Source organism: Acromyrmex echinatior, chromosome 13 (genome assembly GCF_024713525.1).
Source record: "Acromyrmex echinatior isolate Ae372 chromosome 13, ASM2471352v2, whole genome shotgun sequence".
Lineage (NCBI taxonomy): Eukaryota > Metazoa > Arthropoda > Insecta > Hymenoptera > Formicidae > Acromyrmex > Acromyrmex echinatior.
In genome coordinates this window covers 11591051-11604297 of record NC_141864.1, presented here as the reverse complement: position 1 = coordinate 11604297, position 13247 = coordinate 11591051, and the positions used below count along the sequence as shown (strand labels likewise).

The 13247-nt window shown below is 30.7% G+C and overlaps 1 protein-coding gene across 1 annotated transcript in view; it reads left to right on the top strand.

The window, feature by feature from the left end:
* The window catches only part of Gbeta13F (guanine nucleotide-binding protein subunit beta-1), a 40835-nt gene that overhangs the window by 13691 nt on the left and 13897 nt on the right, over positions 1–13247 (top strand). The window contains exon 2 of the mRNA XM_011065282.2: positions 12440–13012. Coding sequence (XP_011063584.2) covers positions 12956–13012 — 57 coding nt within the window. The 5' untranslated portion in view covers positions 12440–12955. The remainder of the gene's footprint in view (positions 1–12439; positions 13013–13247) is intronic.

Here is a 13247-nt window from a genome sequence, read left to right as displayed (position 1 = left end):
GATGCTCCTCTGACAGCAGTGGCGGTGACGGTGGGACGGAGCAAGTGGGTTCCATCAATGCGTATAAATCATACTTTCCATCTCAACGCCCTCGTAGGCATCGTCTCTTTTTTTTTAGTCTTCTTTTTTTTCCTCTCTACTCTCACCGATCGAAGCTGTCGGGAGATTCTTGCTACTCGCTATTAGCTAGCCAGGACAATGGCGCGCGTCGTCAGGGAAAGGCGGAAGAACGATATTACATGACGTTGTTCCATCCTGTTGTTAATAGCGCCCTTTCTCGTTATCGATAAATGCGCAAAAACGCATCTCAAGTTTCCACCGATTTTCATATTTTGACTCACGGGACCGATTATTCATCGATAACATTCTTTCGCAGGTGGCGATATCGTTGTGATGCCGTTATGGAATTGCATTTTGTCTACATCTAGAGGAAAAAAATGACGGCAATTATAAAAATGACTATACAAGTTTTATATGCAAAATTAGTTTATATAATTGTACAAACTATTTTATTAGGTGTACAAATAAGTTTCCGCCGTTTTTTATAAAAAATTAAGCATTTATTGTGAAAGAACGATACATAATGTTTTATTGATGTAAATCAAAATGTAAGTGCAAGTTCTTTTTGCGTTTGGCACGAATCTTCATTCATTAATGTTTTCAATTCCTCGTCTTCGTACACTTTCGGCCTTCCGCTACGTTCTTTGTCTTCGACGTCAAATTCACCGTTCTTAAATTTTTGAAACCATTCACGACAACTTCTCTCACTTAAGGCAGCCTCACCATATGCTTCTACAAGCAATCGATGAGCCTCAGCTGCAGATTTCTTCAAATTAAAGAAGTAAATCAAAAGTTCTCGCAAATGACGCTTATTCGGCACAAAACTCGGCATTTTCGCACAAAAAAAAATATATGATGCTGATACAAAATCGCTAGTATTTCAAGGTTATGTTGTTGACAGATGTCCAACTTACGATATAATGTTTTACATCAGACAATTTTAACCATAGCTTGCTAGTGGCACCACCTTTTGTCAAACGGCGGAAACTTATTTGTACATCTAATATATTTGCAATAATTAAAATAGTTTATTCAATTGTGTGTACATTAATTCTACATACAGAACTTAGTGTGCCGTTATGGAATTGCATTTTGTCTACATGTAGAGAAAAATAAATGGTAATTCAAAAAACAACTGGAAAGAAAACATAGCATAGTTGCTTATTTAAAAAATTATCTATTTTGCATACATATTTTTTTAAAGCAACGATATGCTTTCTTTACACTAACTGATTCATCTTATTATTCTGTTCATAAAAGGTATGATTATCAAAAAGTTAATAGTTTAAGAGTTATTTAACATTTTATGTGTCAATATGTGCCAGAATAAAGTGTAAAATATCTCGTCAACTATTGGTTTTTTGATACTATCTTAATACTTTTGTATGCAGAATAATTAGAGGAATCATATTGTGTAAAAAAAATACAATTCCATAAAAAAGTGGAGGTAACCTTCATATCTTTTTGGCACCTCCACCTAGAAAAAAAACATGATCAAAATACGTTCCCCTCGAAACCGTTCCATTTTTGTTTGAAACATTTTTTGTGTCATCAAAAATAAGCGAAATATTCGAGGTGTTCGATTTAAGTGGACCACCCTGTATATTAAATCGCGAAAAAGTATATTGTGCTGTTTATTATTGCACTGTTTTATGAAACATGTATATGGGTATTTTATCATTCGAATTATTTGCATTTCACTTTTGTATTCAGAGATTAAATCAGTTGTATACCAAATATAATATATGCCGATGCGTGTCAGTGCATCCAATTAAATTCGCTATATGCTTTTTCTCTGAGTGTAATATATATGTTTTTTTATTTTTGCGCTTTTCAAATCAATACCTACAGACAGAAATGAATAAAACATGAATTAACATATAATTACATATTTGCGAGGTTGCATAAAAATGCTAATGTCAGTTTTCGGTTTTATCAATTGATTCATACTTTCTTTTTTTTTTATTTGAATATCGATTTATTGAAAGATACATAGCTTCTATGCTATTATTATCTCTTTTCTTTTATTGATGGGCGCTAGTGTCATAAAGTTTCTGTGTCCCTGTGACAATCTATTATATTCTAAATTCAATAAAAAAATCTAAATTTTTCTCTTTCCCCCCCCCCTCTCTCTCTCTCTCTCTCTCTCTCTCTCTCTCTCTCTCTGTTTTTTTCCGACTCGCGATTATCTAATTTGTGTCTTCTGTTTATAAAAACTTAATGATGCAGTGCGAAAATATTTCCTGTCCTTTTCTGAGATGTTTCTCAGATTTTTCCTTCATGTTTTCTCAAATCTGATGTATTTTCTCAGAGATAATTGATTAGTCAGTAAAAGTTAGTCAGTATAAGTTGGTAAAATTTTCAGCAAGCATTGAAATTAACACAGTCAAGTTAATTTACATTACGTATCCTAGTTTTCGGAAAAATGTTTCCTTGTTTTTCTCATTTACATGTACTTTACTCTTGCTGTCGGCTCAATTCGGAAGATGAGAACATCCGAGCGTTGGATTGATAATTCTCGGAGTTTCAACGGGTCGCAAAATCTCGCGAAGATAAAGGACGTGGATCTCTGTATCCGTGATTGTTCGAGAATAGTTGCAAATATCATAGTGAAGAGGAAAACTTATGTAACCACAAGACGTAGTATTTGTGAGATGTCCACTTTTCTCTCGACGAAAGAAAATTTCAGGATTTGCGGCGCCAATAAAACTCGAAGAATTTATTTGTCTACGTATTAAAAAAAAAATTTATTTATGTAAAAAAGTAATCGATTGTTATTTTGTTATTTGATCGTATAAAGGAAATATTCTAACTATTTTTAAAATAACATTTATGTATCTGCGAACACTGTAATGAGTGTATGTTTTTATAATAATTATATGTTTTTAAAAACAATTTTACATTGTTCTCAACAAAATCAATATGTTTTTTTTTATTTTGAAAATGTTAATGGAAAATATTAAAATATAATAGAAAAACTTATTGATATGATTCTATAGATATAGTATAATTGTTTTAAATAATGAAAAAATCGAAAACAAATTATTAAAAAAGTCAAAATTGGGCGTATTTGAAATAAGCTCTATAAAGCTAGCAGGACTAAACCAATAGAATCAAATCGAACTTATCGGAATTTTTAATATTCATTTTGTACTATTAAAATTGTACTATTAATGATTTTGTACCGTGTGTCATTTCGAAAAAAAATTGTGGTGGTTAATATCAAGCTGGCAGGACCAATTCAAAATAAAAGAAAAAACAAAAATATCAAAAATCAATAGGATTGAATTTGTACTATTTCGTTATTAAAAACAATTCTATATTGTGTCATTTCAAGAAAACAATGGCGCTGTTAATTTAATATTTAAGCTGGCAGGACCATAGAAAAAATACAAGGATAAAAATTAACACAACTGAATTTGTACTAATTTGTATCATTGAAAGTAAGTTAATATTTTACATTTTTCTCCTTAAAATGACTTTATTAGTTACTCTATGAAGCATTCCACGTCAAACCGTGCACCTTTGAAATATCATTTTATTTTTTTTTTAATTTGCTAACATTCTATAGATAATATGAGACACATGTTTTGCGAGAAAAATGTGAGATTTTTTTATTTGTGAAGTTATCGACGTTTGCAAGTTGCAGAACTTCTAATAAAAAACGTGCGAACATTCCAATTTTTTATTATTATTATATATCGTCGAAACCATTAGTCGTACAAAAAAATATGCAAGATTTTCCGAGATTAAAAGTCCGATTTAAAAAATCTTGAATTGTTCTATGAATGGATTATTTTTAATTTATTGACTGATATAAAATATATAAATTTTAATATTTAGACTCAAGGAGCTACTATATTATGTAACTACTATATTATTAAAGCTATATTATTAAAAATGCAAAAAAGCTTAATAGCATAGTAAAATTTCGGGCGCAAATTGAAATCATTAAAAAATAAATTAGTTTTGAAAAAAAGAATGTAGTTACGACAAAAAAGAGGGATCAAATAAAAATATTGAAAAAATATTGGAAAAATATTAAAATATAAATTTGAATTATTTTGTTAAAATCGTTTAAAATGTGCAAGTTTTGAACTATAAACGTCAATATAATATTAAAACAATTATTTGGAATAGAAGCAGTTTAAGGAAATTGTGAGCAAATTTTGAAATTCCAGACTTTTTTACATTTTCCCCTGACTTTTCCCGGTTTTCATGATCAATTTCATTTTCCCAGTTTTCCAGGTCAGTGGCAGCCCTGGATGCGCAATTTTGTTACGGTTCAAGTATAGCGAACAGACGGCATGCCTAAGCCGTCTTCCGCAAATGTTTCTCCGAGAATTATTGCGATTCCTTAATGACTGTAATAGATAATCGCAGTAACTTTGCACGACTCACAAAGTACGGTCTTATGCATGCGTGTCGCGACGATCTATATATGCCTAAGGAAATTCTAAGAAGTCAAGTGGTATAAGAACATCGCTGGAACTTTCAAATATTTATATTGTGATAGTGATGAATTGGAGTGTGTAACTTAAATATATTTGCTGTATCATCGTTTAGTCCGGCTAACTAATTGGCACATATGCCATTTTTAAGCCATTTTTTATTATATACACACAGTGAAAATAAATATTATTTCCAAACAATAAGTCGTATCGTTCGCGTATTAAAGAGAAAATACCATTTTACTACGAGAGAAACATAAATAAATTAAATTAGGATCTCTGCTGCATTAACAATTGCAATAATCATTTATCCAAAACTTGAATATTGCATAAAGAAGAACGAATTATGCTGGATGCTTTCTATTTTGGCACTTAGTGAGTATACATATAAAATGTAAAACCACATTTATGTCATTTTATATTTTATGTCGTTTTTATATCGACTTATCACTAAATGGGAAGTACCTGAATGGGAAGTAATTGATTTATTCTTAAAGTAAATATTCATTAATGTACCGATATTACATTTAGAAAAAAAATCATTTTTTATAATGCTGGCAACTATAGAAATGACAACTGTACGAGTTTATACGTAGAATTAATATACATATATGTATAATTAAATAAACTATTTTATAACTATTGCAACTGAAAAGGCTGAATTACGAGGAACTTCTATAAAACTCGTATAATTGGACTCAGAGAAAAAGACAGTTATACACAACAACTTATATACAAGTAGAGTTCGAAATTTTGGTTTCGGTCAGTTTCGGTAAAATCAGGGTTTCGATTTAATTTCGGTTTCGGCTGAAATTAAAAGAAAATTTCGGTAAGTAAATCGAAACTGTACAAATTGCAACGCACTGGTAAGCATTTAAAAACAACGGTTCGATTTTAATCATTAACTCATTGATTAAGCGTAAGACAATTTGAGTACAAATTTTAATGATTTGATTTCTTTAAAAGTTAAGGATGCAATATTATTATATTATTATAATTAAATATTTTAATAAAATCTTGTTTTTTGAAGAGTACATAAATTTGTCATGATTTCTGAAAATCATAGTTTCCATAAAATTTATTTTAAAAAATCTCTCCCCCCCCTCCCTCTCTAATGGATGATTTTAATAAAGTTAAAAATTACTGTCAGAATAAATTAATAAAAGTAATGAATTCAATAGATTTAAAACAATTGGTAAATAAGCCAACGAGAATAGTAAATACTTCAGAGACAATAATTGATTTAGTTTTTACTAACGAGGAAACAGTTGAGCATGAGCTAAAAATAACCATTCAATGATTGTCTTATATTGGGATGTAAGTGCGAAAAAGAGAATAGAACGATTGTATGTAGGAATTATAAGAAGATGGATATGGAAAAATTTGTGAGAATGATTGATTGTAGTGTAAATGTTGTCAAAAATAATAATGTTAATAATCTGGCGAACTTAACTATAAATGCGATTGTAAAGTGTCTTGATATGATTGCGCTTAGAAAGAAAATTACGCTGCGAAATAAGTGGCGAGGTAAGCAATGGTTTTCCGAGGTGATCCGTCAAATGGTAAATCTAAGAGATGAGGCTTATAAACTAACTCGAATAAGCAAGACTCAGGCAAGAGTAATGATAATTGCGAACTGTTTCGTCAACTGAGAAACAAAGTGGTTAATGAAGAAAGGCTAAGAGAAATTATTTAGAATCTAGATTAGATAAAAATAAAAAAAAATCCTAGACAAATGTGGAGGTCGCTTCGGGAGCTGCTGAAGGGTAATACGAGAAGAGATAATATTGTACATATAGAGAGAGATTCAGTGTGGAGACACTTTGTATAGTAATATGAGATGGCAAATATTTTTAATAGATATTTTGTAGATAGCATATCAGAGACTTTTAGAAAGTGATGATACATTGAAATTAATAATAGATAAATATACTGAAAGTAAATTTGATGTTTTTAGTACAATTAATGTAGGCGAATTAAATCGAATAGTTAATAGATTAGGAAATAAAAGTGGTACAGAGGAAGGAATAACTGTTGAGATAATGAAAAGGGTGATGATGGTATAAAATTATGCAAAGTATGCTGAATAGTTCCTTAGAGAAGGAAATATTCCCAAATGAGTGGAAAGAAGCTATTATAATTTCTATATCAAAAATACAAAGAACAAAAAAAAAATAGAAGAATTTCGATCTATAAATAAGTTACCAATTTATGAGAAGGTACTAGAAATAACAGTTAACACTCAATTAAGTTAATTATTTAGAGGATAATAAATTATTAGAAGAATGCCAATTAGAGTTTAGAGCGAGACATTCATGTAAGACTACCCTTCAATGGATTATATCAAGTTGGAAAAGAAATATAGATGAAAGAAAGATGATAGGAGTTGTATTTGTAGATTTAAAAAGAGCGTGTGAATTAGTAGACGAAGATATTATGTTGAAGAAAATGGAAAGTTAGGGATAATAGAGGTAGTACTTAGTTGATTTAAAAGTTATTTATAACTCAGAGAGTTAAATTTGATGGAAGTTAAATTTGTCAGGATTTATTATTGTGAAGCTGAGTTCCACAGAAATCAGTATTAAGACCGTTATTATTTTTACTCTATATAAATGACTTGACGAGAATTGTGGCATATGTAAAATTAGATTATTCGCAGATGATGCACTAATATATACGATAGACCATACAAGCCAAGAAATAAATGATTATTTTAATATACAGAGGCAAAAAATTGAGGAATGGTTGAAAAATAATAGACTAAAATTAAATGTGAATAAAACCGAAGTTATGCTAGTTAGAGGAATTAGGAAAAAAAGTATCGAAAAGCAATATAAAAATAAAATTAGAAAATATAGCATTAGAAGTGGTTAGTGAAATTAAATACTTAGGTGTCATTATAGATAGAAATTTAAATTTTGCAGCACATGTTAACTATCGGAAAAAGATAGGATCGAAATTGGAGGTATTTCATCGAATTAGTATGAATTCGACACCATACATGAGATATGTTGTATACAAAGCAATAATTGCTCCGTTGTTCGAATATTGTTCGTCTATACTGAGTTTAAACGATTATAATGTACAGTATTTACAGAAATTACAAAATAAGGGAATGAAAATTATATTACGGTGCAATTACAGAACAAGAATTGAAAACATGCTTGAGACATGTCAATTAAGGAAAGAATTGAACACAATATTTTTATTTTGATACATAAAATGGTAAATGAAGATTGTCCAGATTATTTAAAAAAATGAGATAGAGCAAGTAAGAAGAGAGGAAGGAGTACAAACAAGATCAGAGGGAAAGATATACATTAAAAGATGAAAAACAGAGATTATTGTTATATGATGGGTTTAAAATGTACAACAGTTTATCTAATGAAATAAAAAAGAAAAAAAGATTTTAAAAATTTTAAGAGAGCGCTAGTATATATATGTATGTGTGTGTGTGCGTGTGCGTGTGTGTGGGGGGGGGATGAGGAGGAGTAGAGAGGGATAGTGCAATAGATGTATGGGATGTTAATAGATGGAATGTAATTAATAAATGGACATTATATTAAATTATATTACACATTGTAGCTATTGAAACTAATAAGGATCAATCAATCAATCAATTAATCAATCAATCAATCTCTCTCTCCCTCCTCCCCCTTCCCTCCCTCTCCCCTCTCTCTATCAATAAGACTTATCTAAGTTTCGGTTTCGGTTTCGTTTCAGCTGAAATTAAATGACAACCAAATATTCAGTTTCGACCGGAGGTCAAATGTGATTTCGGTCGAACTCTATACATAAGTTCCATATATAAAATTAATGTACATATAGTTAAATAAACTATTTTGTAGTTGTTGCAACTAAGGCTAAACAGTAGTTTCTCTAAGTAATAAGTTTTCGTAACCATTCAGCTTATCTCTGAAGTTGGCACCTCATTTTTCAAACAATGAAATTTTCGTCACAGTTCCGAATGCATCCCGAGGAGTTCCTGCCCAAAATGAAAAATAGTTCCGACGAATTAACATAAAAAATTGAAAATTAAAAATTTGAAGTGTCAACTTCACAAAACGCAGGACGAAAAATCGCAATATCTTCTAAATCATTAATCCTAGCGCTTTAAATGATAATAACTTTTGATAGAATTTTTGGTGCTATCCAGAACTATCAACAGAACTGCAGCAACCATTCCAAAAATTTTTTATTCCTCAGATGAGAGAATCAGACATTCAAAAAATCGCCATATCTTATAAACTGTTGGTCCTAGTCTCGGTCTTAGCGTTTCGAGCGTTAATAATTTTCGTTAGAACTCGTAGAATGCTACCCAGAAATGTCGACAGAAATGCCGGAAAATTACAAAAAAAAATTTCTAATGTTCAAAATTTCTAACACCCGAGGGATGAAAATTTTTCGTTCTGCGTTTTTTGAAGTTGGCATCCCAAATTTTTAATTTTCGATTTTTTTGTGTTAATCGCTAGAACTATTTTTCATTTTGAGCAGGAACTCCAGAAATTCTTCGGGGCGCATTCGGAACTGTGACGAAAATTTAAAAAATATTTATATATTTAATTTTTTGAAAAATAAGGTGCCAACTTCACAAAGGTATTCAGCTTTAGTAACAATAACTATAAAATATTTCATTCAATTATATATTATACAGAATGTTTCAAAATTCGCGCCTGCAAAGTACAAAATACGTGATACTTTATGCTAAAACAAATAACTTTTTCAAAATTGTGTCCGATAAATAATTTTTGCGCTTATTTGTTAATTTCAAACTGCTCTTCTGCAAAAACTACTTGTCAGACGCAATTTTGCAAAGGGAAAAAATTGTTTCTTTCAGCATAAAGTATCATGTCTTGTATTTCGCGGACGCGAATTTTGAAACACCCGTTACACACACACACACACACACACACACACACACACACACACACACACACACACACATTAATTTTACAATTTATAAATAAAATTTGTATAGTTATTACCTATACATATAATTTGCTATCATTATATTTTTTTTCTGAATAGAAATTATGACAAATCACATTAAAATAAATTTAATTCAAACTAGAACAAACAAAAACAAACAAATATTTATGATCATGTAATAAGTATAACAAACTCTTCTCTTTTGATATATTAAAAAAGAATGAAATATATATATTCCATCGTCTTTTGCATTTATCGAAACAAGTTCATTTTTCGCACTTTTTGCTTAATCTGAATCCGGGGTCTTAAAAGATGTAATGAAAATAATTACAAAAAATAATAAAGCGCTTCTCTTATCACGTATACACGCATATCGAACGCATAAAGATAAAAGAGTATATAATTATCGGTTCTCTAAAAATATTTTGGTTGTATGGCGCATACAGATATTTTTATCGCGACCTCTCTTTTTCCCTCAAGTTCTTGTCAGCTACTCAGAGATTCAAGTTTTCCTCAGCGCGTACTTTTCCTCGAGAAAAACGTCATCCGCGCGACGTGTATCACCGTCACAACGACGAGCAATCGGTCGACGCTAGTACGACTAGTTAACGTAATATCGATAAACTCGGAAAACCGATAATTGACTGAAAAGTACTGACACGTGTGTTTGCCACTTATATTCTAGATAAGTTATACAATTTTCGTTTTCATCCAGTTATATTGGAAAAATAAATGCCACATATTTTCATAATTGTGGAGAAAATATATACAATATTAATATTTTTGAAAAATAATTTTAAATATTTTTCAAATGACAAATTCACCTCTTTATATTAATACTCGAAACAAGATAAGTTATAAAAAAACCTAAATCAAGCGTATAAAAGAAATTAAGGTATGTATATTGTAATAAACTTTAGAATTATATATGTTATAAGAAGCAAAACAATTTTTGACTTTATTCGTCAGTTTTCATCAATCGCATTACAAGAAACGAAATTATAAAAATCTAAATTACTGTTAAAATATACCATTGTCAAAATAAAGTAATACTAGAATCAAATATTATCATCCCTTCTTCTATGCGACAGGATATATGTCGATGTCTCTATTGTCTCTAATACAATATTTCTTTCCTAAGATCTTTCCTCCGTTAACAATTTTATTTCCTATATTTCTTATTCTCCAATACGCTTTCATGAGTGAATTTGATGATAAATATTCGTCATACAAAATAAATTAAAAGAATTAAAAGTTACAAGTCCATAGGATTTGTTTATTATAATGCGGCTGATGAAGACTGACGAATAAAGTCGAAATTATTTCGCTTACAATATATAATTCTAAAGTCTATTACAATACTAATATCTTAAAAACTCTACAAAACTAGCAGGACCAAATCAACAGAATCAAATCGAATCTATCAAAAGTTTTAGTACTTATTTTGTACTATAATAAATTGTATCATTAACGATAATTTTGTACCGTGTATCATTTCCAAGAAAACAATGGCGCTGCTAGTTTAATATTTAAGCTGGCAGGACTATAAATGTTAGCAATTTAAAAAACAAAAACACAAAGGCAAAAATTAACAACTGAATTTGTACTAATTTGTACCATTGAAAGTAAGTTTAATATTTTGCATGCTTTTTTCTTAAAATGATTAATTTATTAGTATAAACATACACTGGAAAAAAAATATTTTAATGTACAATGCTTTATTTTCAATAAAATTTTCATTGATCCAAAGAAATATTTTTTTTGAATACGAGCAAAGAAATATTTGTTTAAAATTAGATTTTTTTTTCAGTGTACAATCTATGAGGCATTCCACATCAAATCATGTATCTTTGAAACATCGTCATTTTTATTTTTTTTTTAAATTGCTAACATATTCTACGGATAAAAATATGAGACACATGTTTCGCGAGAAAAATATGAGATCTTTTTTTGTAAAGTTATTGATGCTTGTAAGTTGCACAAAAATTCATAAAAAACGTCACTCATCCAAACATTTGAATTATTATATCATATATCGAAACCATTAATCATACAAAAAAATGGAACAGACCGATTTTAAAGATCTTTAATTGTTCTACGGATTGGTTATATTTAATTTATTCATTTTCATAAATCATTTTCCATTTGTTTACAATTTTTGTCAACATTTTTCATCAACTCACATTTAAAAATTTTGTGAAAACATATCATCTCATTTCAATTACAATAACTCTGAAGTAACTGAAAATTTCAAAATTCAAATTTTGAAATTTTCAGTTTACTTCAGACTATACAGTCCATTGTATATTATATATATATATATAAATTGTAAACAAATGGAAAATGATTTTATGAAAAATTTTCCTCTGAAAAAATCAGGGAATTTTTAAATTCATTTTCTGTGGCAACCCTGGCATCATATGCGAGAAATATTGTATAATGTTCTGTTTATCACCGGCGGTAACACACACGACAGATGGAATGGCCGTTGATTTATGTAACACTTCTGCTTTCTTCGTAACAAAGAATAAATCCTAGCGTCGCGGTAAAATAGCAATGACATTTGTAATTTTATATAACTTGACAATGTTAGACTGATTGTAAGAGAAAAGTATTTAGTATTTGTGAATATAATTGGCATAGTAAATTAATTATGGTCAGAAGCTCCATAGTTACTACTATAATGCTAATAATTAATAATTACATTTATGCTTTTACAAAAGTATGCAGTTGGCACCGAAAATGATTATAAATTATAGTTACTCTCTCAATTCTTTGGAGTGGAATCTCACTCTTTTTCAATATTAGCTCAATTTTCATTCTTTAGAGTGAGATCTTACTCTTCAGAGACAATTCACTCTAAAAGTTTTAAGGAGTAAATTATAGTAATTGCAACACCTGTCAGTGTATTAAAAGAATTTAAGGGCGATATTATATAAACTTAAAGATTTTTTATGTTTGTCAATTGTACTTGATTGACTTGATATTTTATGTTTTAGGGGTGGCAACGGTCTCGTTGGGCAGTGTCGAAGTTGGCGCGAAGGGCAGAGAGGTCAGCTGTGATCTGGCTTTGGTTGCGGTGGTAGCAGCGGAAGCGGAAGCCGCTGCAGTAGCGAAGACAAGGGGTGAGGAGGTGGGGCCGGGTGAGGCTGGTAGTAGTCCCGACTTTGTTAGGCGGAGACACAAATTTTATTCTTACCTCCATTTTCATTCATCTCCTTTTCCTTTACCTGTCACCTTGCTTTACGAGAGTGGTAAGTTCAGGGGCGTTTACCACTGGCCACCGGAAACGCTGTCGACGGCGTGACACCGACTTTGCAGTTAGCCTTACTCCTCCCACAGAGAGTAGGCGCCGTAGGCAAGAGCTACCGTCATCCGTCATTATCGTAGAAATTCTGAGCCCTCCCTGACGAGAGGAGGGAGCTCCATCAAGCCCCTCTCGCACGCACGACGTCCCAGTATCTTGTACCCGTTAACGGGTGCTTATAAGGCACGCGCGTCATCTGCCAGACATCATGAACGAGCTCGACAGCCTTCGTCAAGAATCGGAGACGCTGAAAAATGCTATTCGGGTAAGTACTCACTTTCTTACTTCGAGATGTTTCTTCCTTTTCTTGTTAAAGAGTATTATTCCATTGTGGAATGGTTTATAAGATAAATTGTCTAGATTGTGAGTCTTGTCTTCTTATGTTGGCCAAACAAATAGGAAATTAAAAAAACTCGAATCAAAGAACATAAGAAGATCTACCTCCGATATGTCAATGATTTCACGCCACCAAGAATGAGATGCATGAATTGGATTGGGAT